Source organism: Stigmatopora argus, chromosome 2 (assembly GCF_051989625.1).
Source record: "Stigmatopora argus isolate UIUO_Sarg chromosome 2, RoL_Sarg_1.0, whole genome shotgun sequence".
In the NCBI taxonomy this organism is placed as follows: Eukaryota; Metazoa; Chordata; class Actinopteri; order Syngnathiformes; family Syngnathidae; genus Stigmatopora; species Stigmatopora argus.
In genome coordinates, this window is record NC_135388.1 from 14,745,134 (window position 1) to 14,768,845 (window position 23,712).

The following is a 23,712-nucleotide window of genomic DNA, read 5'->3' on the forward strand; positions in this document are numbered from 1 at the left end:
ATAATAAACGAGTACATATACATATATGTATATGTATGTATGTGTATATATATGTGTGTATGTATATATATATATATATGTGTATATATATGTATGTGTATATGTGTGTATATATATACACATATATACATATATGTACACATACATATATACACATACATATATACATATATATATACACATACATATATACATATATACACATACATATATACATATATACATATATATACACATACATATATATATACATACATATATATACATATATATATATATGTATATATGTATGTGTATATATGTATTTATGTGTATATATGTGTATATATGTGTATATATGTATATATATGTGTATATATATATGTGTATATGTATATATATGGAAAAGAAAACATTTTTCAGCCAAAGTAGTGCTCCAAAATCCTATTTGGATCTTAACATAGTGTAGCCTAATTACTAAAGAGAAGAGTTTTTCTATTAAACCTAATTATTAAAAAAATAAATACAAGTGTGCTAACAAAAACCTACATGTTATTGGGCTTGATTCACAAATTGTTCTTTGTAAATTGTAAAAGAAAAAAGCCCATTGTTTTACGTGACAGCATTTCTATTATTTGTCATATGACATTTCTTTGCATTTTCCCATGTAGATTTGCATTTCTCCATCATCATGGAGCAAAGTGGTGAGAAAAGTCTCCTTGAACGTGTCCGCAAACGAGAGGTCAGACTCCATCCAGATTTTGTTGGCCCAGATTACGCTCGTCCCTGGCTGACAGAGGAACTTCATGGTGGCCAGCAGCTCCACCAGGAATTCGTGACAGTAGACCACATCTGCTGCCAGGATGTAGTCGTACTGATGTTCGCATGTGGAGTGGGCGAGCTCCGTGTGGGAACCCCAGGGCAGGGCTACTACACTGGGAGTGTACTTGCAACGTCCTCGAGTGTTCCTCATCACGTTGGATTTGAGGTTATTTAACATCTCCGGTAAGTCTGTCGCTGTGGCTAAAGCCCCTGAGGTCACAAAAGGTCATATAGACAGACATGTGTGGGCGTGGACCTAACTTTTGGCGGCTTACCGAGCAAACTGGCCACGATGGCGACCAATCCAGTTCCAGCTCCCAGTTCAAGGACTTGTTTGTCCCGAAGGTCTACGATGTGCCTGTTCTTGTCCAGGAAGGAACACAGAGCAGGTGCCTGGGAAAATTGGAATGCAGAAACACACACTGACATAATAACATAGCCAGGACTCACAATATCTATATCATACTGAGAGGATGAAGCCTTTTAGAAAATTGTTTTAAAGGGATGCTCACCGCTGGCCACTTGACCGCTCCAAAGACATCCGTAGATTGATGTATCACAATGTCCTGTCCCACGTAATGATACGCATCCTTTCCAAAGCCGCTGTTGATGATGGGGACCCAAGATGGTGTCTTTTCAGCCTGTTTTTCTTTTCGCATTCCTAAATCACATTGACTGGATCAACATACACTCATGAAACTGATTTATATCTACAAGGAATTCTGCCTGTACAAATACAATAGTGACATTTTGATTGAATGATTGATACTGTGAGGGAGGTATGCCTTTATAAATGTTTATTGGTCTAGCTATAGTGGTCTAAATTCCAAGATCCTTGAGATATTAAGGACCCTTCCATTTTTTTCTAAGTCGGGGGTATAAAATAAAGCTGAAATGCAGTTGTATACTACTCAAAAATACAATATTATTTTGGCATTCCAAAGATCCATAGATCAGTCCACCCAGGTCAGTTTGAAAATTGAAAAAAAAACGACTTTACTTTTGTAGATCTTGAATTAAAAAAAAAGGGGGAAATCAAATCTTAAATCCACATCAAATTATTTGATTGTTTCTAAAAAAAAATGAATCAAAAGTCAAGTACAGTTTGTCAACTAATAAAAAGATGACCATCATTTTTGGAGGCAGAATGCTGGATAAAATTCTAAATTCTATGTCAAAAGCAACATAAAAAAATCCAATCTGCCAAATTATTTTTTAAAATATAATGTATTTGTTTTTAATGGGCCCTGGTGAATTTGGGTGTGTTGTACAAAAGAATAAAAAATATGAGAAACATGGAACGAGGCAAAGAGCCACAGTATATACAAAATATGATAAAAAGCATTCATTTTGGCCGGGAGCCACATGCGGCTTGAGAGCCACTTGTTCTATGATAAACATTAGAATTTTGAACTCCAATTTTCCAGATTGAGAATTTGTGCAAATATCAGAAAACACTCACCAGTGAACTCTTCAGATGAGATAATGTCATTCCCAACTTTGTCAAGAGAACTCTCTGTCTCGTCACTTTCCCTGCACGTGGCCATTAAAATCTGCAAAGACTCGCATTCTTCCAGCAATCTCGTGTCAAAGACCCTCTTAAATTTGTACATGAACGCGTTGTCCGTCTCCATTCTGAGCTTATTGGCTAGGATCAAAGTGGTCCCCGGCTTGCAGAAGTGTTTCATGGTGGCCAAGAGTTCATCTAGAAAGTTGTGGTGATAGACAACATCTGCTGCTAGGATGTAGTCATAGCAATAGACTGATGTGGGGTAGGTGCGCTGCAGGTCATACCCCCACGACAGGGGGGCCACCTGGGGTGTGTGTCTGCAGCGTCCCCTGGTGTTCTTACTCAGGTTGTATCTCAGGTTCCCCAGAACATCTGGAAGGTCAGTAGCAGTCACCCAGGCCCCTGCGGAGTACGTGAGACGTCCACAAATTGTACAAAGAGCACCGGGGGTGTATCTCACTGACCGAGGAGCGAGGCAACGATGGACAACAAGCCAGTTCCTGCGCCAATCTCCAGGACTGCCTTGTCCACCAGATTAAGCTGGGTCCGATGGGAGTCCAAGTACTGACTGAGAGCCAAAGCCTTGCAGATATTTACATCAAAAATTTACACTTGTGCAAGAACAATACCACAGAGGTTGCAAATGGGACTCACCGCAGGCCATATCATTCCCGCGTAGGAGTCGAAAGCCTCCTGGATAACGATCTCCGTCCCGACATAATTATACATCTCTTTACCTGTCTTAGAGAAGAAACCCGGCTTCCAACCTTGATTTTGCTGACTCGGGACAACGTCCCTGCATGACTCCTCTATATGGCACGAGACAGGAAACAATACTATTTACGCTTTTGGCCTAATTTCCATGTGCGGTCGATTGGTCGCCGGTCTTTTGGTCGCCGTCTTTTGGTCGCCGGTCTTTTGGTCGCCCCGACCGCGACAACGGGCGACCAAAAGACTGGCGACCAAAACACCGGCGACAAAACAAGGTAAAACAACACGGTCTACGCATCAATAAAAGCCTACAATGGCCATGAGCAGTTTCACTGGGCCGATGTGTGAGTGTATAAGAGTTTGTATGTATATGCGTTCTCCCTTTAAGAAGCTATTCAGTCAGGGTCTTAACAAGTTCTCCAACAAAAAACTATAAAAGCCTAATAATTAATAGGGCATTATGTATGACTAAATAATAATTTGCAGTTTGTATTTAGGGAATTTCAGCAACAATTTAAATGGTAATTATCAATAACCTTCCGGGCGACCAAAAGACCGGCGACCAAAAGATTGGCGACCAAAAGACCAGCGACCAATCGACCGTATACCCTAATTTCACATGCTCCTCTGTTACATTTTTGCCTACCCGTCTCCTCTTTCTGCACTTCATCTTCCTCCATCTCCACTGTGTTTTCACAAATATTCCTATCAAATGCGTGGTAGATTCTGACAAGCAAAATAATACATGGAAAAAATTAAGTGTAAATTTGTATTTTATACAAGCACTTCACGAGGGAGTTATGCTATTGTATTATTTTTGATATTCATTTAGAATTTGAATGTTCTTTTACAGAGCCAAAAAAATCAAATCTTTCTATACTTCCTCTGGAGGAAAAGTAATAATAATACATGATATTCTCTGTTCATCAGCACATTCTAACTTTTATAAGGATGAACAATTTAAAAGTACTGTTGTCTAATTTCATTTTAGCACCTTCCTTTACAGATAAACATGTTTTCAATCTTTAAAAGCTCATATCATAAATCAACCTGAAATACTTTAGGTCTTGACCAGAAACTTTTGTATATAATTTGTTTGTATATATATATGACATCCGAGAGACATTTTACTTTTTTTCATAGAAAATAGCCATTTTTTACCCAAAAGAAATTCTCATAACTGAAAAACATTTCCCGATAATACAAAAACATAACAATTTTACCTTCAAATTTGGCTTTCCCTGCTTTAGTTTTTAGTCCCAGGAGAGTTCTGATGTGCAATTTTTGTATACATCCACAGATATCTGCCCGAGCATCATAGTGGACACTCCTATCTTCACCATCGTCATGCATCATCATCATCATCATCATCATCGCAAGGGCATGCATGTATTTTTAGAGTTGAAGACCTGATAAATAAACACAAGCAGCAGTGGACACACGCACTTACATACAAAGATGATTTGCAAGTGAGAAAGACGAGCATGTCATGACCCCAGCAGGGACTCTACTTCCTGTTTATCTTTCCTTTCCCAACGTTGTGGTAGGCCTCCTAAACTTCCTCAACAGAATGTATCAAACACGTACATGATCACCAGGTCTTGCCTATTTTGTGCACGGCTGATTTGGATAAGTTCACCAAGCTAAAAATACGACCGAACAGTCGTTAATACTTGAATTTATGTGACACATTGGCCCTGTATATAGTTAAAAAAGAAACAATTTTCATTCTTTTTAAAGCTTTTTTTTCTTCTCTAGGTTGTGACAGCAGCTGAATGTTGTCAGATACCACAAATTGTATTGGTAAAACGTAGGTACCTCAAAACGTGATGCTGGCTTCAGTTTCTTCACCAGATATTGACAGTAACAGGATCAGGCCTGCATGTAACAACATCGCAAAGCCAGCCTCCAAAGGGGTAAAAGTAGGACACCTCGACAAAATATACACCAATTTGAGCTCCCTAAATTGTGCCAATATGTGGACAGTGATTTATATACATATTTATATATATATTACTGTTTGTCTATGTTTTGTCTAGGCTGCGGTGGCAAGTGAATGTGCTCCATGGGAAATGAATAAAGAACTATTCTATTTTATAGTTCATGCTAAGGCGTCACTTTGATCCAAGCATTATTACTGATTTATTGATTATTTATTCGTTATTATTTTATTTTATTTTTGATTATTTATTTGTCTGTCTGTTTGTTGTTGTTATTTGTGCACTTTGTGGTGAAGCTTTAAATCTCATTTTACTTGTATAATGGCTATAAAATCATTCAATTCAAGTCAATTCAACTCAATTCCAGTCAATTCAAGTCAATTCAATTCAATGTTGTTTATTGTGTGTGTGTGTGTTTGTGAATATGTATTTAGGGACTGGGATAGCTTTCAGCTGTTGAGATTGTTTTGATGAATAGACGCACAGCCTGTTGGTCTTGTCGGATCACAAAGCCTTTGCGCTTTAATCCAATGGGCCACTGTGGCGCTCTTTTCGGCGGCCAGGTTCATGCCCATCACCTGCCCACCGAGCAAAGGGATATTACGGGGGTTGAGGGATTTATGGTTCATAAATTACAGTTTATCTGAGCTTTGATAGGGAAGACAGCTGGCACGTCGCTGGAACTCTCTCGTCTGTGTTCATGTTACTCAGGCCTTTAACCACCCCGTTTAAAATGTATATTTGGGTACTAAGCAGGAAACACGGGTGCTACGATAAAGAGAATACAATGCTTGCTGTTTGACGTTTGTGAACGTTCCAGAGATTTTGAATTCAGTCCAAAGTTAATTTTGAAAATGAACATCACATTTGACCTGTTTAACACATTTTGTCTGTTAGAAACACACAGAATGAATTGCGGCGAATGCCTTTATTGCCATTCTACAAGTACAAGGAGATGTAAAGCTTCACCATAAAAAGCACACAGAAATAAGTAGTCATAAAAGGATTTAGATACAAAAAAATGAAGTGAGGTAAAAGAGTGACTACACTCACAGACTAGTATCTTATCAAATGATGCTTTGGCATAAAATTTGCTATAGTATAGACTAGTATTCATACAGTACTACTACTAGTGCAAATCAAACTAATAAAGGGTACATTTGGCAAGTACATAGTGAAAAGATTCAAAACAATAACAAAAATAAGGTAAATGTCTCTTCTCCTGCTGCATTTAGTATTATTTTAGAGTATTATGAGGACATTCATGATACAGTAGACTCTTTTTTTTAATCTAAATTGGGTGCTTTGTAAATTTTGTGGGCATATTTTAATTTTATTACAATTTAGACACGACATTTATCTTAAAAAACACAATATTCTTTAAAAAGTGTCCAAAAAAAAGGAATATGCAACCTACTGCCAATGCACTGCCAGCAATGATTATCCCAATCATTCTATAGCATGAGGTATATAAAAGGGTAAACAAGCTCAGAAAGACTCATTATAAAAACTTCTAGTCAGTAAAGTTTTCAACAGGAGCTTCTTCTTGATCTGTCGTCCTCTTCTTTCTCTTCCAGGCTCGGTACAGTTTGATGCTAAGACTCGGAAGGTCATACAATTCCTCCAGGTGGAAGCGCTCACCGAAACGACCCACAAAGCTGTTTTCTGGGTCGAGGCGAAAACGCATGGCCCACAGAATCTGTGTATTTCCCTGGCAGAGGTGGCTGAAGGTCTCCAAGAGCTGGTCTAGGTAGGGGTGGGAGTACACCACGTCTGCAGCCAGGATGTAGTCGAAATAGTGCGTGCTTTGTGGGAACTTCTGTTCCACCTCTGCGCCCCAGACCAGCTCTGTAACCTGCCCATGGTAGGCAAACAAAGTGGGTTTTAAGTGCATTTGAGGCAAGTTGTATTAAAATAACTGGTGAAAATCTTAGTTCTATTCTCTTAGCCTTTCCAAAGTTATTATAACACACCTACCACAGGGGTGTATTTACATCGTCCTTTTGTGTTGCAGGTAACATTGTACTGGAGGTTCCCTAGCACATCTCGTAGGTCAGTAGAAGTAACCTTGGCACCTTAAGACATAAGAAAAAGACTGATGAACTACATACATGTAAAAATGACAAACGCTCGGTCGAAATTGAGCAAAGTTGTGTTGTATTACCTAAAAGACTTGAAACGATTGATGCGAGTCCAGTTCCTGCACCCAATTCAATCACGTTCTTGTCTGTTAGGTTATACTTGTCACGGTTGGTCTCCAAAAAGTGACACAACACCATGGCCTAAATGGTGAGAGTGGTACTAAATTGTTTGAAATCAGCATTTATGATCAGTTCTGCTTATATACCGAGGGCCAGAGTACAGCTCCATAGAGGTCTGTTGATTCTTTAATTCGGATCTCCAGGTCGGAGAAGATGTAACCTTCCCACGATTCTGGGCCAATGACAGAAGGGTGGTACTGGCGTGCCAGGATGGCTTTTGCGAGTTCTTCATTGGCAGCAGATGCCGCTTAGGGAAAACAACAAACATCAGCAGTACATTAAAATATGATTATAATTATAAACATCTTTCATGTGCATGTTAGTTGACTTCATATTTTTTTTCTCCACATTTATTTTGTATAAAAACGGATTTGTATGTTAAACCGTAATCTGACGTTACTGCTACATGAGAAATGAGTCACTGATTTTTAAGGTCTACAATGTAATTAAACCTAGATTTGCCAGCAAAAAAAAAAATCCACCATCAACAGCTTCTATGAACCTCAAGAGTTGTGAGCACATTCAAAGCCTCCTCAAGGCTAATTTGGGAGGGCTCCTTGATAAATGGAGGTGGCCAACCACATTGGAAGAGCATCAAAGGCAGCGATTAACAAGAAATTTCATGTCAACACACTAAAGTATTTGCCCTCGTAGTATACCCAAGTCAGTGACACTGCTGTAAATAATATTTTAGAGTTCATCATGCACAGAACACACAATCCCAAAATTAGAACTTTCCTTATTTCAGGTTAGCAGACTTTAATTCAAGAGAACATTAGCTTCAAGATAATATAGATACTAGACAAAAATTGTGATCATTTTGTGTGCAGATCGTTTATATGTGCGACACAACACTGGTGAGATAGAAAGAACAGTGTAAGGATAAACATGGGACCTTTGTGTATAAATAAAGATGCTAGATTACTTAACAAGGAAAACAGTGGATGATGGCCATTTTATGCTTGTGTAACATTGTGATAATCTTCAAAAATGCAACCAAGACTTGACTCCATCTTCTTAATGTTGTGATGTTTGCAGCTAACGTGTAAAGCTGGATGTAAAGTTTATGAGACCGTCCTGCAAAAGTAACCACACAGGGCACTCTAAAAATTCTGCTGGGATTAGTAAACAGGTTTAGAAAAGTTTCTCACCTTCCTCTCTAGTCTTGGCGCTCCCCTCAGACTCCACAGGCTCCATGTTCAAATGAGTGGACGTTATATCAGACATGAAAATAGTGCAAAATCCAAAAGCTGGTTTTGGTTTCTGGCCACGCTTCAATCCTTTAGGATTAGGTCAACCCAAGACCAAATCTCTAGCCAGTCATTAGAGATCACCAGGGTTTACGTTACACACACCCATGCCGCCAAATTCGACAGTTCCCAACTACTTATTCGACAGTGCCACATGGCCATTTTCAGTTCAGTGACTGGCAGCGACAGGTGCCCAGTTTACAACTGAGCTTCTTGCTCTGGCAACTGAGCTGCATTAAATAGGGCCACTGGGTGTAAAAGTTTCTAAATATAGAAAACGATCAATCTTTGCTAAAAGCTGTGTCATGCAGAAAGTTTTTTTGTGAGGCCAATTATTTTATCTGAACTGAACTGCAAGATAACCACACACTAACTATGCATGAGACACACCCACGTGGTAACGCCACCACCATCAGACTGGTTATACTAAAGTATTGTTTTGTTTAATGGAAAACAACAGTTAAAATATTCTTCTTTCTATAGTGGTTTGTTGATAATATGACAACAAACTTACATTGGACCATAAACATTTTTTTTAGTTTGTTTTAACCCTTTCAGGGTCAGTGGTTACTGCAATTGACAGCTACTCAAAAGTTAATCATGAACTTAATCCTAAACAAAGTTATCATTTTTTTATCATTAGTCAATGTTGTGATTTTTATATATTGTTTTAAATATAAATATATTTATAAATGAATACAATGTAAATAAAAACTAGCAGTGGTTCTTGCGCCAGACTTTGGTACGGGCATCCTAGGTTCGATTCACACTCAGTGGCAGTGTGTTTGTGAGCGTGAGTGGTTGTCTGTCTCTCTGTGTCCCATAAGACAGACTGGCGACCAGTCTAGGGTGTAGTCTGCCTTCCGCCTGAAGTCCACTGGGACAGGCTCCAGCAATTCCCACAACCCTTGCGATGATGTTCGGTATGGAAGATGAATGAACAAATGAAATCAAAGCACTTGTTATGACCCCAAGTAAAACTTAAAAGTTGAACTCATTCAAGGCACTCAAAAAAAGAGTTCACATTCTTTTTGGGCATATTCATTCTATTTTTAATGCAATATACCAAGTCATGTTTACATTCTTAAAAGTGCCCAATGTTTTAAACCATTCATCAAATTACAAAAACATTTCCTCTTCAAAATTCATTCTCAGTTTTTTTTCCCTCGCCCTCTTCCTCTCCTGCTTTTATTACTGCGACCTCTCGTGCTTCCTCTGAACACAGGTTGTGCAGTTACCATAGCAACCTTACCATAGTCGTCTTCGCTGTCTTCATCGGAGCTGCTGCTGCCCTCTCTGGTCGTGTGCTGTGGTGACACAGTCTTTGTAGCCTTTGCCATGTGTGACTCCTGGCTAGAGGAATTCATGTCATTCCGAGATGTATTCAAATTTTCGTCAATTCCCCCTGAACCTAAAAATCCGCCTTGGGACAAAGATAGGGTTTTTTCTACTTTTCCACTTTTAGCTTTCTTCTGGCCCTTTTCAATTGTTTTTCCTTTCTTGGATGGGCTGATAACTTCCTCATCAGAATCCATGTCGACGTTTCCGTTCTCCTTTCTTTTCATGCAGGTGACAGCACGACGGAGTCGCTGACTTTGGATCATCTGCCTTTCCTGTTGCTCCACGCGGAAGAACGTGTCAATCCGCAACTGAGTCTACAACAAATACAGTAGAATTTTTGTCACTTTTTAAATGTAATCAGAAAGCATAACGGAGCTACAAAACATTACAATCAGCTGAAAGTTACCTGTTGTGTATTAAGTTGTTTAATCACAGGCTGAAGGGTCTCTGTGGTTTTTTTAATGGTCCATCCGAAGCGACTTTGACAAAATGTGAAGGGTTAGTAAAGAAAAAATAATAATTTTGAGAGACACGTCTTGCACATTCATTCGGTTAAATGTAAGGATATTCTTTGATCGTGTCCAATTGAGGGTGTCCCCAGCTGAAGGAACTCTCCGACTGGTCAACCGCAGGCTGAAGATAAGCCTGAGCCACTGCAGGGTTTGGGAATCCAGGTGGAAGTTGGAGCTTCCTCATCTTTTTTTTCACTTTTGTGTCCCGAGGATTGTCAGTCAAACGCTTTTTCTCTTGAGCGTCTGTCCACCACTCACTAAAAAGACAATATAACAATTGTCTTAGTAACGGAAAAAGAAAATGAAATCATTTGTGTTTCTTCTTCTTGGATTGAAGGGAGCCCAAACCCTTCAACCTGGCAGCGTAGGATAAACACACATACCTGGAAAGTCTTTAAACTTGAATTAAATGTAATTAATTTTCCGTGAACAGCAATGGTCAGAAACACCAATACGTTTGTCCATTGCTTCCTGTTTAACAGCATATCAAGTGTGATACTTGTAAAAGTGAAATCTGAAACACACCTGAGCTGTGTCAGTGACTCCATCCCATTCCCAGGGAATTCATTCAAGATTTCCATGCCAGTCACATGTCCAACCCCAGGCACGCCCTCGGTATAGTCGCTTCCTAGCAGGTAAGCCAGGTTGATCAGTTTGTTTCTGTCCAAACCTGTGAAATCCAGACATAGACAGGGTACAAGACTGAGAAGTAAGGCGTGGGGTATATAGTACATAATATCTAGGCAACATTAACACCTGTCAGTGATATACGAGTCATAAAAACATATCAGATTAACACTTGCATGCCTCATTGCACTTGTCAACATGGTTTTGAAACCTCTCAATCTATACATGCCTGTGTCAATCAGGATTATAAGATTTAGAGTGGCAAAAAGAGAACTGAGGATGTCGTTTATATGGTTGAAACTGATAGGGTTCTTTCATCGGTGCAACTGTAGGTTGATGAGTGGTTTTGGCAGATTCTCAAAATCAGGTGACTAGATCTCACAACTATGTGATTGGGACACCCCTACTTGATGTGTAGTAACTCTGAAATGAAGCAAAAAAAAAAGTTTTCTCTGTTATGAAACAGGGTGAAGGTCACTTACCCAGTTGGTTTTGCAGATCACAGTACTGGTAGTGCTCCACATATTTATTCTGGCTGAAGAAATTCTTGTAGACATGTCGTCCTCCAAACAGCCAAACATCTGAATCATCAGTGATGGTGCCATTGGTGTGGTCGGTTCTGTCGAGTGCGGCACATTGTGCCTCCGCCTCCATCGGTGCCACCAGGAACGGAATACCGAACAACCGTAGGAGCTCCTGGAATCACCAGAACAATCAACAAATTGGTTTTAGGTTCATTTAAAAAAAAACATCAAACAGCATATTACCAGAGTCACACAAGCAGTTTAAATTTCACCTTTTTAAAATTTTTGTTTGAATAGCTGTTTTGACTGACCTGACTCTCCAGATACATCTGCCCTGTGACTGTGTTGGCCATCCTCTCCTGTTGCTGTTGCTGCTCTTTCAGGTTGCTCTGCTCCACCTGTAAAGAGCTCTCGAGAGACTGCAGCTCCTCCTACCCCACAACAAACATACAGTATGCGCTAAATTAGTTTTCAGCGTTGGAAGACAAATCTTTCAGAAAAAAAGAATACATCTTTGTCGGTGATTCTTCAGAGAATAGTCCAGTTAAAAAATTTTTTTAGATACTGTATGTTTTGCAAAAAAATGTCTTAGCTTGATCAGAGTTCATGAAAGACCATTTTTGTTTCAAATTGAGATAACTATTCTTAGAAACCCACATTTAAGTGCGATCCAAATAGAAATGCCTCAAAATATTTGTGGAGAATGGAGCAACTATGTTTCTATTCCGTACTAGGTCAAAAATGCTGAAAAGATCTTCAACTGTTGAATTTGAATGGCTTTCAATTTTCACAGTGGTTCCAGTTGATTTTGGATGGATCTTGAAAAATAACCGACACCGCGTACGTACTGCATCAAAATCTTCCCATTCATTGACTGCAGGAGCTGAGGAGGATGCATTCTCTTTTTCTTCCTCCAATTCCTCTTCCTCACCAGGCAGTGTTTCATTGTCATTCTCCTCATTTGACGTCGGGCTCTGGTTTTGAACGTGTGCAGCACTGGACTGATTTTCTGTTTGCACATTCCCAACGTCATGGGCCTTCTCTGTATCCTCTTCAAGTTCTTCCTCTGATACTTCCTCAAAGCTCTCTGGAGAAACATGTTTTTTTAATTAGTTTAAGTTTTCTCATAGTTTTGAATGCATCTGTCCGGTTACCTTCTGATTCACTGTCAATAGTGGATTGATTATTTCCCCACTCGGGCAACTCAATGCGACTTTGAGCCTCCCTAAGATGCTCAGATCCATTTTCAGTAGCATCACGTGTGTGAGGCTCCTTCTCAAACATGAGTCCTGGATCTGAGTCACCTATATTGTCAGGTTTCATGTCCTTGTCCACTTGACTCATCTCTTCCCCCATATTTTGCCTATCAGACCCACCCTTCGCTTCATGAATAGCTCCTACAAAGTGAACAGCTTTATTCCTTTGTCCAATTATTTCCTCCATATAATCAGAACCGACATCTAACAAGTCATCGGGTATACTTTTTACGATGGTGTTCTCCTTCAAACTACACTTTTCTATAACAAAATCTTTAACAGCATTAGGTTCTGTCTCATGCTCCTCCGAACTACTGATGTCTATTTGTAACTTTGTGGCAGAGCTGCTGTTTAAAGTGTTTTGCTTCACTCCATCGCCGTCCTCATCCAATGCTTGTTGGATGGCGAGCAGAGTTCTTGGAGAAATGCTACCATCCTCGTCTTCTCGCTTCTCTTCTGAGCTGTCGCTCATGGCAGCCTGGATAGCCTTCAGCGTGCGAGGCGAAGGGGGCGAAATGACCTCCGACACTTTACAGTCCCCTGAAAAGGAAACTTGCTTTTTATCTTCTTCCTCAGGGACAAGACACCACAAGGGCTCCGGTTTAGCCACTGCTCGTTTTATAAAGCCTGATAGGGCGTTCCCAGTCCAGGGTGCAGGGGCAGGTTCCCTATCTGAGGGATTCTTACTTTTGGTAGAGCCTGTATTGCAGAAAAACAAATCACAGTTTGAACCAGATACATTTGTATATGAATAATAACTTCCTTTTTTTCCTTCCTCAAATCTAATACAAGTACCAGAACCATCTATATTTGAGAATTATCTTAGAATTCAGCAAATAACCCTTTCATGCATAAATTTGTTTTTTTTTGTTTTTGTATATAGGGAACTCATCGAGCTCATTGGCTGCCATTGACAGGCGTGGACGTCCAATCCATTTTGACTGGGAGGGACAAAGGAACTTTTTTTTCCCAAATTACCAAAAATAGTTACTTGTTCTGTGAAAAGGTTAAAGGCCTTAAATGTCAACTTTCGAATAGCTGCTCACTGTCCCTGACATGGTTAACTGTTGGATTTGACTGAATTGTAATGCAATATTATTATTGCAATGTTCCACGACAAACAACAAAAAATGCTGGTCTGTAAATTAGGTTTTTGTATTACTTATTTAACGTAAAAATACCAAAAATGATCAATGGACTTGCCTTTAATGAGGATGTAGTGAGAATTGTCTTCCGAAACAAGTCGACGGGACTCAACATCATGAGTCTGCTGCTCCTCTTTGTAGAGCGGCGGTGCACTGCGCTGATTCATCTCTTTTTCCACCCCCACGAGACGTTGATTTAGCTTGTTTCTGTGCAGCAAGCCAGATAACTGGTACTGGGAGAAGTCTGTAGAGACCTTCGAGGGAATTAGGTTCAAATGTGTGTATGCCTTCCTATTTGTGAAGATGTGTAGAATATGACTCAGGTCGTACCTCTGGAGGTTTGTGGTAAAGGGTCCGACGCCTTTTGGCAAATTCCTTCATGTCTTTGAGGATTTCATGCTTCGTTTCCAGGGGAAGACATGCAAATTCTTCTGAGTTGATGTCCACAGAGTTGGGGTCATCAAAATGTTCAGACCCCTGAAGGATGCAGTAAATATTACTCAACTATATGTATGGAGTGCTATTAAAATACAAACTCAACCTTATTAAGTTGAGGCTGAGTGTTCATCTCAATGGTGAAAGTATTCTGAACACAAACACAGACAATGGCAACAACAAAAGCCCAAGTATAGACAATTAAAAAATCGTTACCCCATATATTTCACCAACCACATCCTCAGACTCGCTCTCTTCCTCCTGCTCATCTGAGCTGTGACAAATAAGAAAAATCAGGTTAGAAAAAAACTTTAAAAAAGTTCAAATGTTGTCGGTACCGTATTTTCTGCAATATAAGATGCACTTTCAATGAAAGGCCTGTTTTAAGATTTGTTTCATATATAAGAAACACTGGATTATAAAACGCGGTGGTAGTAGTAGTGGTGGTGGTAGTAGCAGTAGTACGGGATTGTGTTATTCATCCACTAGATAGAGCTGTAGTAGTAGTAATAGTAGTACTAGTAGTTAGGAGTTGTATTTACATAATTTACCTGGAGCTGTGCTAAAGAGAATTTCATACAATGATTTACCAATATTGTTCCACATATAAAGTGCATTGGATTATAAAACTTTTGTTGCGCCTAAGAGTGCGGAAAATACGGTAATTAAATCATTGGTTTAATGTCAGTATTTAACACGCAAAGAAACCATGAATATTATTTTATCAACCGACGTTGTAGTATTATTAATGGCTTTTTGGAAGTTTGAAACGTGTTCAGTCTGGTCATCCCGGAAGCTGGATTCTGCCATTTCTAATGCCTTTTAGAGGATTCTTCTTTTTTTCCCAACCCCAAATAGATTTTCAGAATTTCCCTAGCCCGGTTGTTAGTGTAAAAAACAAGGGGATGTTGTTGATATTAGTCAAGAGAAGGCCTTTGAGAATCTTCTGCTGAACGACTGATCAAATAAAATTGGACTCATCTCTTTGAGTACTACTTCAACTTAATACCATTCAGAGAATATCATAAGAAAATGGAAGTATTACCATGTTACAAGTGGATATTTTAGGCAATGACAAATTGTTCAAACCAATGAACAGAACAATATTCTGAAACTCTGACCTGCTTCTCTGTTCATCTGCTTGTGGCAGGGCAGGCAGAACATATAGGTCATCCACCTCATTTCTCTTTACGCTTGACAGGCTGGGAAGAGGATCCTTACTGAAGAAGAGACACAAAAAAAGTTTCATTTATTACGTCAAATGTTAAATCTTGACACAATAAAATATGATGTAGCAAGACCTATCCACTGTCCTCACCTGTCGTCTCCAAGCACAGCTTTGATAGCTTGTCTCTTCAGAAACGTCCTGAGTAGCTTCTCATTTGTCTTTTTGGACTCTTGGGTCAACTCTTCCTTCCTCTGCCTCCTCAGAGCCTATGGGGAAAAAAATCCAAATTTCAAAAATAATCTCGATGCAATCACGTTTATCAGGAAATAGTAATCCAAATTGTGAGGGCGGCCCGGCGGATGAGTGGTTAGCGTGTCTGCCTCACAGTGGGTGTCCTGGGTTCAAATCCAGGTCGGTCCACCTGTGTGGAGTTTGCATGTTCTCCCCGGGCCTGGGTGGGTTTTAGCTGGGTACTCCGGTTTCCTCCCACATTCCAAATACATGCATGGTAGGCTGATTGGACACTCTAAAGTGCCCCTAGTGTGAGTGTGAATGGTTGTTTGTCTCCTTGTGACCTGCGATTGGCTGGCAACCAATTCAGGGTGTCCCTTGCCTCGTGCCCGAAGGCAGCTGGGATAGGCTCCAGCACCCCCCGCGACCCTAGTGAGGATTAAGCGGTTCAGAAAATGAAAAAAAAAATCCAAATTGTGTGTTTACTAGTGTTTGTTTCTTCAACAGAGGAGCATCGCCATCAAAGACGAACACTGGTCGGATTCGGAAAAAGAGGAGCTTGCAGATGCGGTGGAAGAGAGTGAGAAGATGGGCGTTCTGCACACTGTTGCCTTCACGGTCTCGGACCCCCTTCACGGCCTGATTCAGCCATATACTGATATCTGTTGGTACTCGGTTAAGGTTCGTGTTTGAGAGACTAGAATTGATCACGACAACAAAGAGGACGGTGAATTGATGCGATATAATCAATGGATCATATCTCTGGAGTTTGGATACCAACAGCAAGAATTTTACCCTCCAACGTTTCCGGATTAATGGGTTTTCCTGTGCTTTCCAACAGCCGCCAAAGTCCGTGCACTCCCATGATTAAATTTAAAACAAGACGGTCAGATTAGACAAAAATAAGAAGACAAAATTTCATGTTATTTTGGGTAACCACAACTTTGTTCGGAAGGAAAACAAAGACTGTCAAGAGGGTTCCGCATAGTTATTTCCGGTTTTATTTTATCCCTGTTTTTTACATGCAAGGTAAGACCTAACAAATATATTCAAATCGTCTCGTAATACATATTTTAAAAAGACGATTAATCTATATAATGTTTTGGTTTAAATGTGTGATACCGTAAAATTGTAAATAAAATCTAAAAATGATAGGTAATGACTTGCCTGTGAGATTTTTTTCCGTCGACTTGCCTTATGCCAACAATATCCGGTACCATAATAAATAACTTTGAACTACACAACCATTGTCATTTGACAAGTTGTATGTATCCTATATAGATTACCTGAACACATTAGATATAATTGATGTTAAATTGTCAAATTCTTATAAATCATTGCCGTTATGGAGGCGTTTTACCTTGCGTAATTGCAACAATTGTCTAGCCATAAAGTTAGCCATGTAGGGAGATATCATTCGCCATCTGATTACTTTATTTCCATCTCTATAGTTAGTTAAACGTGACTATCGATTGCTTTATTGGAGGTGCAACCACGTTTGCGGAATAACTAGTGTGTCTTTAGTTAGATCTTGTTTTATTTTTGTTTCATTAGACGTCTACCCAAAGAGTAATATTTGGAATCCAGTGGATTTACATTATTTCGCCACCAGTTTAAAGGAACGACCACCATCATGACTGCTGCTGTGAGGGGTATGTATCGTCCACTCAACCTGAGAATATTTTACTGTAAATGAATCATTTTGTTGAATAAAACGTGTTTGTTCCGTGGCCAAAACTAATCGTCACCCAACAGCCAGGCTGCATTCATCTCACTATTAAAAACAGCACTGTGACAGTCTTAGTATTTGTCGTTAAGTAGTCTTAATTTCTGCACATTTAACAGATATTACTAATTGCTTCCTTTAGATTTCGTCATATGATGGGCATGAGCACATTTGAGAGTTGTCCTGTGTTCCAGGTTCTGCACGCGTCCCAGTAAGAGTTGCTGGCGATGGCATGGAAACTGAGAAAACGCTGTCTACCTTAGAACTCAGCTCAGATACGGGTCTGCCATTCACTCCCCTCAAAGCAGCAAGCCCCCAACGCAGCCCCAAGTCTTCCAATCCACCTCCCACTATTGCCCCACAACCTCTTGGTGTGCTCCACCTGGGCAAAGTAAACAGGGAGGCCTGCATGGAGGTCGAGGCCGTAAGAATCATCATTCCTCGAGCTGCCATAAGCAGAAACAGCCGTGTAGTTGAGACGAAGGGAGACTCTGGACAACTGGCGGAAGAGCGAAGTTCGTCCCCGCAGCCATCGGTGGACGACTGGAGAGGACAGCTAGAGAAGCTTCAGAACTCGGAACGCAGGCTGCTACAAGACAAGGAGGGTCTTTCCAATCAACTGCGTGTGCAGACAGAGGCAAGAGCCAAATGAAGTGTACTACGTAGTACTAGTATTACTTTGAGTTTAAGTTGGAGTTTGATATGACATAGGTGAACCGTGAGCTCAAGAAACTGCTGGTGGCGTCCATGGGTGATGATCTTCAGTACCAATTTGAGCGTCTTGCACGTGAGAAGAATCATCTGTGTTTGGAGAACGAGGCTTTGGCCAAGAGTTTGTCACATACGGCAGAGCAATTGGAGCGTATGAGTATACAGTGTGATGTTTGGAGGAGCAAGTTCCTGGCCAGCAGGTAGGAAACAGACATCAGCTGCCGGTTTGCAATTTGGATGGTGTTGCTAATGCATGGCATTGGACTGAATACATCTGACAAAATCACAGATTGTCAAATTATTTTATCCCATTTCGGTAAAACAGAACACAGAAGACGGCAATTTAGTGTCTATTTATTCAGGTTTGTTGAGTGACCCCTTCCCACCTCATGTTTTCTATTGGTCCACTTACAGAGTGATGACAGAGGAGCTGACTAATGCCAGAACAGCTTTACAGCGTCAGACCAGAGAAGCACAAGTAGCCATTCAGGACCTGTTGTTGGAAAGAGAAGAGTTCTCGAGCGAAATGGTGCTCACTCACAGGTAATAAATATACACACTCATTGAGGGGCTTCATCACTCATCATTATCTCATTAATAATACTTGAAGCTATATACTACTGTATTTTTGGACTGTAGGGCGCACTTAAAATCCCCCTTTCCTTCAAAAATTGACAGTGTGCCTTTTTTTGGATCAAAAGTGCATTGCACTGCTCCAGTGAAGTACTCAAGACAAATAGTCACCATTTATCAAACCCATGAGTAAACAATGAAACAATAATTACAATGGTAAAGGATAGTAGATTGATGCACAATGCCCCTTGTATATTAAATGCTAAAGGATAAATGACAAATGTTAAATGCAGTAGATTAATGCAGAATGCCTAATTAATTGTGAATGAAAAGTTGGAAGTTAGGCAGGAATTAGGAATTTGCCGGTCATGTGCAGACTTCAGCTTGTAAAGCGCATTCGGGGTAGTGATGAAATTGCATTTGTAGGCATTCGATTCTGAGTACCAACTCTTCCCGTTTTACTCATCATCAGATCTCTGGAGCAGCTCCTAGTGTCCCTTCAGTGGGGTAGACAGCAGACATACTATCCCAGCGCACAGCCGCTCAGCACAGGAGAGTTGGCGGCGGCCAATCACAAACTAGCAGATGCCATCAATTCTCACCTGTTAGGTAGCATTGTGGTCAAAGGCAGCAGTGCAACACCTGATCAGCTGTGTAACACACCAGCAGAAAAGATGGCTGGGAAGGTACAGATTGATCTCAATTTCAAAAATATTCCAGCACTTTAAAGTGGGATTCGTGAAACCCTTTATCTTGTTTATCTGTTGTAGGTATTGAAAATTTTAGATCCAATCTCCTGTACGGAAAGCAAGGCAGAATCTCCACTTATAGACTCATCGCCCTCCAACTTTCTGAGCAATAAGAGCATTGGCCGGTTCCACCCGTACACTCGCTACGAGAACATCACTTTCAACTGCTGTGAACGCTGCTCTGGAGACATTATCGTGCTTTAGACCAGCGTCATCACCTCCATGTGTACAAAAAGACCATACAGTATTTAACAATGGCCTGCTACATCGTTTTTCTTTTTTTTCTTCCCCCAAATGATCTTATCTTTATGTTTTTAGCAAATTATTTAAATAACCAAGCCCACTTATTCTATCCAAGCTCTGTGTTAATATACTTTGTTTTAATCACATTGGTACATTTTCTACTGGATGTTAAGTGCTGTAGGAGGAGAAAATGATGAGTATACTTCTCTCGTCGTGTTTTTTTTTGTAAAAATTGGTGCTTTTATTTTTTAAATTTGATTTGATCTTTGGGTGAAAAAAACAATGTCCCCAATGTATGTGCTTCAAATTAAATTATTTATAGTAGGTGTATTGCTTGCTCCTAGTTAGGGATCATCTATAAACATTTAGGATCATGTTTTGGGATTATTTTTGCATACTGACGAATGGTTATACAGATCAGTAAAAAAACAAATACATTTTTGCAGCTATTGCAAATAATTACTGTCATTTTTTTAAAACTATAAGCCGGTTTCAAAGGGAGGAAAACTTAGAATCTTATAGTTTGAAAATTACAGTATAACTAACAGTATTTGTCTGGGAAACTTGAAATTGTATTTAACTTGTTTTGTGTGTCCGTGGGGGTCCTTCAAAATACTGGACACGATGGTACTGTTTTTTGGCTAATTTAATAAAGACCAAAGTTTTCATGTACAGACAGACCTTGGAGTGAATATTTATTACAGAAAGGTGAAATACCCCATAACATTGAATTATTTTTTTCACTTTAATGACATTCTCACAAATGTAGATGTATAAAAAATTGTCCATTTGAACACTTAATCTTTCCACCACTTTTTGTGCTCACGCATTCCTTCCAGGCTGCTCTTAAGAGATGTCCGTACTCTGGTTGCAGCTGGTTTTGTCTCTCTGTTTTGTTGAGGTCCAGACATTTTGATCATCCCAGTAAACCCAGACTCTCGTTTCGACTTGTATGTAACAGTCTTTTTACTTTGTGTGGCTGTTGGTTTTGAAAACCTGTCCGCATTCTCGCCTGGTCTGTAGTTGTCGATTTGTTGTTGCTTCTGGTAAAAGCCGTCATGTTTCCTCTTGGGCACGAATTCCAAAGCCTGCCCCCATTCCCCAGTTTCTTTTAAACTGAGCATTATCCGAATCATCTGGTCCAGGGTCAGATTTTTAGCTCCCATTTCCCAGTGGAGGAACTCATCGAGTGGCAAACGTGCTGTGGCCAACTTTAGGCGCTTGGCATTGGCCAGTGACAAACCGGAGAGAATGGACCGGTCCACGAGCGCGCCGACGATGTAGATTTTCGAGGGATCGAATGTACGGAGAACATTAGGGGAGTCTGCGGTGAGGTAAACGAGGTCTTCACGAGGAAACATGTCAACCTGGTGTCTGTTTGTGTGGGTGATAAGCAGGTTGTTCCAGGTTTCTGCACCATAGCGCTTGAGGAACTCTTTCATGTAGGCTCCATCGTGTTGAAGGTTACAAAAATGGAGATGGTAAGGGTCTTTGGCACGTCTGTTCCAACCTTCCACCTCCAAAAGCTGCGTCACCGTGTTTTCAAGCTCCCGTCTGGTCATGTGGGACTCATAGCTCATGTCAAAGACCAGAGGCTGGTCAAACAACATGGCCTGGACGCTCCTCCAGCCCAGCAGTCGGTTCAGGTTGCGATCCCAGAATTGGGGTACAAATGTGTTCTTGTATTCTTTCTGATCCCCCTCTGAATCTTCATCTGTCCTTTGCTCTAGTAACACTTTCCGCTCCGCTTTCTTTCGCTGTTGCTTCTCCTTGTGTGCTCGCTTATGGTTTTCTCTTATGAACAGGTATTTCAGATATTTTTTTCTAGCAGACTTAGTGGTGAGATCTGCAAAGTTCTTTAACTCTTCATCAGAGATCTCTCTAGGCACCAGTTTCCCCGCCAGACGCCACATGGCAACCAGCTCCTGAGCTGCCACCAGGCTGTTATGTGAATGGTCTTCTGGGATTTCATCCTCATCACTTTGTTCCTGGTCATTGGTATCTTCTTGGGGGCATGTTGAAGACTGGGACCTCAGGATAGATTTCCATTTGTCCAGGTCAATATTCTCCGTTTTGAGTGGAATCCCAGTCTGGATGGGACAACTTGGGTGACATAGAGGAATGTTCGGCGAAATCCCGATTTTTTGGATTTTGTTGACACGGCATAACGCCGTAGTTCCGCGTTTCCACAGTTCATTCAAACGACGCGGACTGAAAACTCGCCCCAACATGTCAACACAAATGGTAGCAGACGAGAACAGGAAAAAATACAACAAACGTGTCTGATACAAGGTTTGAAGCTTTTCCGCAGGCCATTGGGGTGCAAAAGTTTCACCACAGCATTGCGATTATTAACACGGGATTGAAAATTACTACTGTCGTAGCGTGGAGGTCAGGTTGATTCGCTGTGTTACATTGTAATATGTTGTACTGAAACAAAGTAGTGGCATTTCTGTTACATGAAATGTATTATTTATTGAATCTGGTAAAAAAAATGTATTGTAGTGTTTTATTTTTTATGTGTTTTTGGAAATGCATAAAAGTAAATTACTAAAAGTCAAATAATTTATTTTTTGACCCCAAATGTTAATGATTATTATTTTCCTCACGTACCGCACACGGTATAACACCGATTTTAGTGACGACTTCCTCCGCCGGATAAACATTCGCCGTTCCTGAAAATGAGTTTATTTTTGCCAAAATTGAGCTGTAAAAAAGACATAGACGACGCTATCAAGAGAGTGGCTGAAAAGGTGGTTGTTTTGAGGTTTGGGAGGGATGACGACTCTGTCTGCCTTCAAATAGATGAAATTGTGAGTCATCCGCTGTTCTTTAATTTGCCTTTTAACAGATTTCTATTTAATTTTTCATCGCTATTGTTGCTTTGCAGCTGTCAAAAACTTCACATGATCTGAGTAACATGGCCTCCATTTACATCGTCGATGTGGATAAAGCTCCTGTTTACACCAGATACTTTGATATCAGTTACATCCCATCAACTGTGTTCTTTTTCAATGGACAGCACATGAAAGTGGATTATGGGTGAGACCATTTTTGGGTTAAAAACACTTTGCAAGCATGACTCACAATAAGGATTCATACAAATTATGGATAAAAGTCTTTTTTTAATCTATAATCATTCATAGGTCTGGTTAGCTGTATCCAATTGTATTTACAGCATGGCTAAAACTGTGACATTTTTCTTTCCTCAGCATTGGAGCTATTAAAATAAATAAATGAGAAGAACCCCCCAAAAAGGCACATACTACAGTGATGTCATTTTCTTTGTTTCAGATCACCAGATCACACCAAGTTTGTTGGCAGCTTCAAAACCAAACAGGATTTCATGGATCTTATTGAGGTCATATACAGAGGGGCCATGCGGGGGAAAATGATTGTCCAGAGTCCCATCGACCCCAAAAACATCCCGAAATATGATCTGCTGTATCATGGGATTTAAGAACCACAATTATATTTTGCATACCTTTTTGAAAACTATCAATTTTGTTCCTGCCAAATTGCACTTGAGACATGGTAATCACCAAAGGTTGGATAAAACAACTGGATGTTCTCAACTTTGTGGGCAGCTTGTGTAATATTGATGTATAGTGATTTGCTTGGATAGAAAACCTGCATTTTTATGAGAATTTTCACTCAGATGAACTGGGAGGGATGCAAGCAAATCTGTGTTTTCCTGTTTCTATCCACTACTGTACATGATGTTTCCTATGGAAAACAGGTTTAGCAGTAAATGAGTGTCAAAACCAATAACAGAAAGTTTGTACATTTGTTTATGTATTTTCCCCCTTGCAGTCCCAGTAGCAGAGAAAAATGTACATTTTTGTACTAAAAGGAATTTACCAAAGGATCTGTTTTGTAGGAGCTATTTGATACTAAAGATGTACCAAAGCAATATTCACACGGAAGAAATAACATTTTCTATTCACTGTCGCATTGGCCAACGTCCATCAATGTATGAATAAAGGAATCCCGACATG

The 23,712-nt window shown here is 40.1% G+C and overlaps 6 protein-coding genes and 1 pseudogene across 10 annotated transcripts; 2 read left to right on the forward strand and 5 right to left on the reverse strand.

Annotated features, from left to right (window-relative positions):
• Window positions 1–610: 610 nt before the first annotated feature.
• Window positions 611–1,460, reverse strand: LOC144093218 (protein-lysine methyltransferase METTL21C pseudogene; annotated as a pseudogene). The gene is made up of 3 exons (XR_013306237.1): window positions 1,314–1,460; window positions 1,077–1,194; window positions 611–1,011 (listed from the first exon to the last, which is right to left on the reverse strand). The product of XR_013306237.1 is annotated as a protein-lysine methyltransferase METTL21C pseudogene (transcript).
• Window positions 1,461–2,201: 741 nt separating this feature from the next.
• Window positions 2,202–3,702, reverse strand: LOC144093226 (protein-lysine methyltransferase METTL21C-like). Its single transcript, XM_077626574.1, has 4 exons — window positions 3,669–3,702; window positions 2,966–3,120; window positions 2,776–2,893; window positions 2,202–2,713 (listed from the first exon to the last, which is right to left on the reverse strand). Exons 1-4 carry the CDS (start codon window positions 3,700–3,702, stop codon window positions 2,202–2,204), a joined length of 819 nt encoding a protein of 272 aa, XP_077482700.1.
• A 2,428-nt stretch (window positions 3,703–6,130) lies between these two features.
• LOC144068526 (protein-lysine methyltransferase METTL21E-like) lies at window positions 6,131–8,477 on the reverse strand. Its single transcript, XM_077593118.1, has 5 exons — window positions 8,375–8,477; window positions 7,310–7,470; window positions 7,127–7,244; window positions 6,940–7,037; window positions 6,131–6,817 (listed from the first exon to the last, which is right to left on the reverse strand). The coding sequence occupies exons 1-5, from the start codon at window positions 8,448–8,450 to the stop codon at window positions 6,476–6,478; spliced, it is 795 nt and encodes a 264-aa protein (XP_077449244.1). The 5' UTR covers window positions 8,451–8,477; the 3' UTR covers window positions 6,131–6,475.
• Window positions 8,478–9,509: 1,032 nt separating this feature from the next.
• On the reverse strand, window positions 9,510–16,832 carry ercc5 (excision repair cross-complementation group 5). Its single transcript, XM_077588657.1, has 15 exons — window positions 16,490–16,832; window positions 16,199–16,374; window positions 15,632–15,747; window positions 15,435–15,533; window positions 14,530–14,587; window positions 14,209–14,355; window positions 13,937–14,132; window positions 12,632–13,432; window positions 12,326–12,564; window positions 11,789–11,908; window positions 11,436–11,649; window positions 10,852–10,996; window positions 10,381–10,583; window positions 10,221–10,303; window positions 9,510–10,128 (listed from the first exon to the last, which is right to left on the reverse strand). The coding sequence occupies exons 1-15, from the start codon at window positions 16,575–16,577 to the stop codon at window positions 9,625–9,627; spliced, it is 3,189 nt and encodes a 1,062-aa protein (XP_077444783.1). The 5' UTR covers window positions 16,578–16,832; the 3' UTR covers window positions 9,510–9,624.
• On the forward strand, window positions 16,306–19,765 carry blzf1 (basic leucine zipper nuclear factor 1). 4 transcript variants are annotated; one of them, XM_077588705.1, is made up of 7 exons: window positions 16,306–16,393; window positions 17,267–17,364; window positions 17,633–18,075; window positions 18,150–18,349; window positions 18,564–18,692; window positions 19,195–19,408; window positions 19,493–19,765. In XM_077588705.1, the coding sequence occupies exons 2-7, from the start codon at window positions 17,346–17,348 to the stop codon at window positions 19,673–19,675; spliced, it is 1,188 nt and encodes a 395-aa protein (XP_077444831.1). In that variant the 5' UTR covers window positions 16,306–16,393; window positions 17,267–17,345; the 3' UTR covers window positions 19,676–19,765. The 4 variants fall into 4 exon arrangements, with proteins under 4 accessions (XP_077444831.1, XP_077444811.1, XP_077444820.1 ...); XM_077588685.1 differs by lacking the exon at window positions 16,306–16,393 and adding an exon at window positions 16,498–16,741; XM_077588694.1 differs by lacking the exon at window positions 16,306–16,393 and adding an exon at window positions 16,913–16,976.
• Window positions 19,766–20,342: 577 nt separating this feature from the next.
• On the reverse strand, window positions 20,343–22,117 carry trmt10c (tRNA methyltransferase 10C, mitochondrial RNase P subunit). The gene has a single exon (XM_077588662.1). The coding sequence runs from the start codon at window positions 21,943–21,945 to the stop codon at window positions 20,512–20,514; it is 1,434 nt and encodes a 477-aa protein (XP_077444788.1). The 5' UTR covers window positions 21,946–22,117; the 3' UTR covers window positions 20,343–20,511.
• Window positions 22,118–22,348: 231 nt separating this feature from the next.
• On the forward strand, window positions 22,349–23,240 carry txnl4b (thioredoxin-like 4B). Its single transcript, XM_077592887.1, has 3 exons — window positions 22,349–22,527; window positions 22,605–22,756; window positions 23,009–23,240. Exons 1-3 carry the CDS (start codon window positions 22,396–22,398, stop codon window positions 23,172–23,174), a joined length of 450 nt encoding a protein of 149 aa, XP_077449013.1. The 5' UTR covers window positions 22,349–22,395; the 3' UTR covers window positions 23,175–23,240.
• Window positions 23,241–23,712: the final 472 nt, after the last annotated feature.

Excerpts from the sequence above, each read along its gene's own strand:
- LOC144093226 (XM_077626574.1), bottom strand. The coding sequence starts at position 3,702 with ATGGAGGAAGATGAAGTGCAGAAAGAGGAGACGG. Across the intron at positions 3,121-3,668 it reads AGTGCAGAAAGAGGAGACGG|AGGAGTCATGCAGGGACGTT; the intron begins GTAGGCAAAAAT and ends CGTGCCATATAG. Across the intron at positions 2,714-2,775 it reads CATCGTTGCCTCGCTCCTCG|GGGCCTGGGTGACTGCTACT; the intron begins GTCAGTGAGATA and ends CGTACTCCGCAG.
- LOC144068526 (XM_077593118.1), bottom strand. The coding sequence starts at position 8,450 with ATGTCTGATATAACGTCCACTCATTTGAACATGGAGCCTGTGGAGTCT. Across the intron at positions 7,038-7,126 it reads AATCGTTTCAAGTCTTTTAG|GTGCCAAGGTTACTTCTACT; the intron begins GTAATACAACAC and ends TTATGTCTTAAG. Across the intron at positions 6,818-6,939 it reads GATGTAAATACACCCCTGTG|GTTACAGAGCTGGTCTGGGG; the intron begins GTAGGTGTGTTA and ends TACCATGGGCAG.
- ercc5 (XM_077588657.1), bottom strand. The coding sequence starts at position 16,577 with ATGGGAGTGCACGGACTTTGGCGGCTGTTGGAAAGCACAGGAAAACCC. Across the intron at positions 11,909-12,325 it reads AATGGGAAGATTTTGATGCA|GAGGAGCTGCAGTCTCTCGA; the intron begins GTACGTACGCGG and ends GTTGTGGGGTAG. Across the intron at positions 10,584-10,851 it reads GAGTCACTGACACAGCTCAG|TGAGTGGTGGACAGACGCTC; the intron begins GTGTGTTTCAGA and ends TTGTCTTTTTAG.
- blzf1 (XM_077588705.1), top strand. Across the intron at positions 18,350-18,563 it reads AGCAAGTTCCTGGCCAGCAG|AGTGATGACAGAGGAGCTGA; the intron begins GTAGGAAACAGA and ends GTCCACTTACAG. Across the intron at positions 19,409-19,492 it reads CAGAAAAGATGGCTGGGAAG|GTATTGAAAATTTTAGATCC; the intron begins GTACAGATTGAT and ends TATCTGTTGTAG.
- trmt10c (XM_077588662.1), bottom strand. The coding sequence starts at position 21,945 with ATGTTGGGGCGAGTTTTCAGTCCGCGTCGTTTGAATGAACTGTGGAAA.
- txnl4b (XM_077592887.1), top strand. The coding sequence starts at position 22,396 with ATGAGTTTATTTTTGCCAAAATTGAGCTGTAAAAAAGACATAGACGAC. Across the intron at positions 22,528-22,604 it reads GCCTTCAAATAGATGAAATT|CTGTCAAAAACTTCACATGA; the intron begins GTGAGTCATCCG and ends GTTGCTTTGCAG. Across the intron at positions 22,757-23,008 it reads CACATGAAAGTGGATTATGG|ATCACCAGATCACACCAAGT; the intron begins GTGAGACCATTT and ends TCTTTGTTTCAG.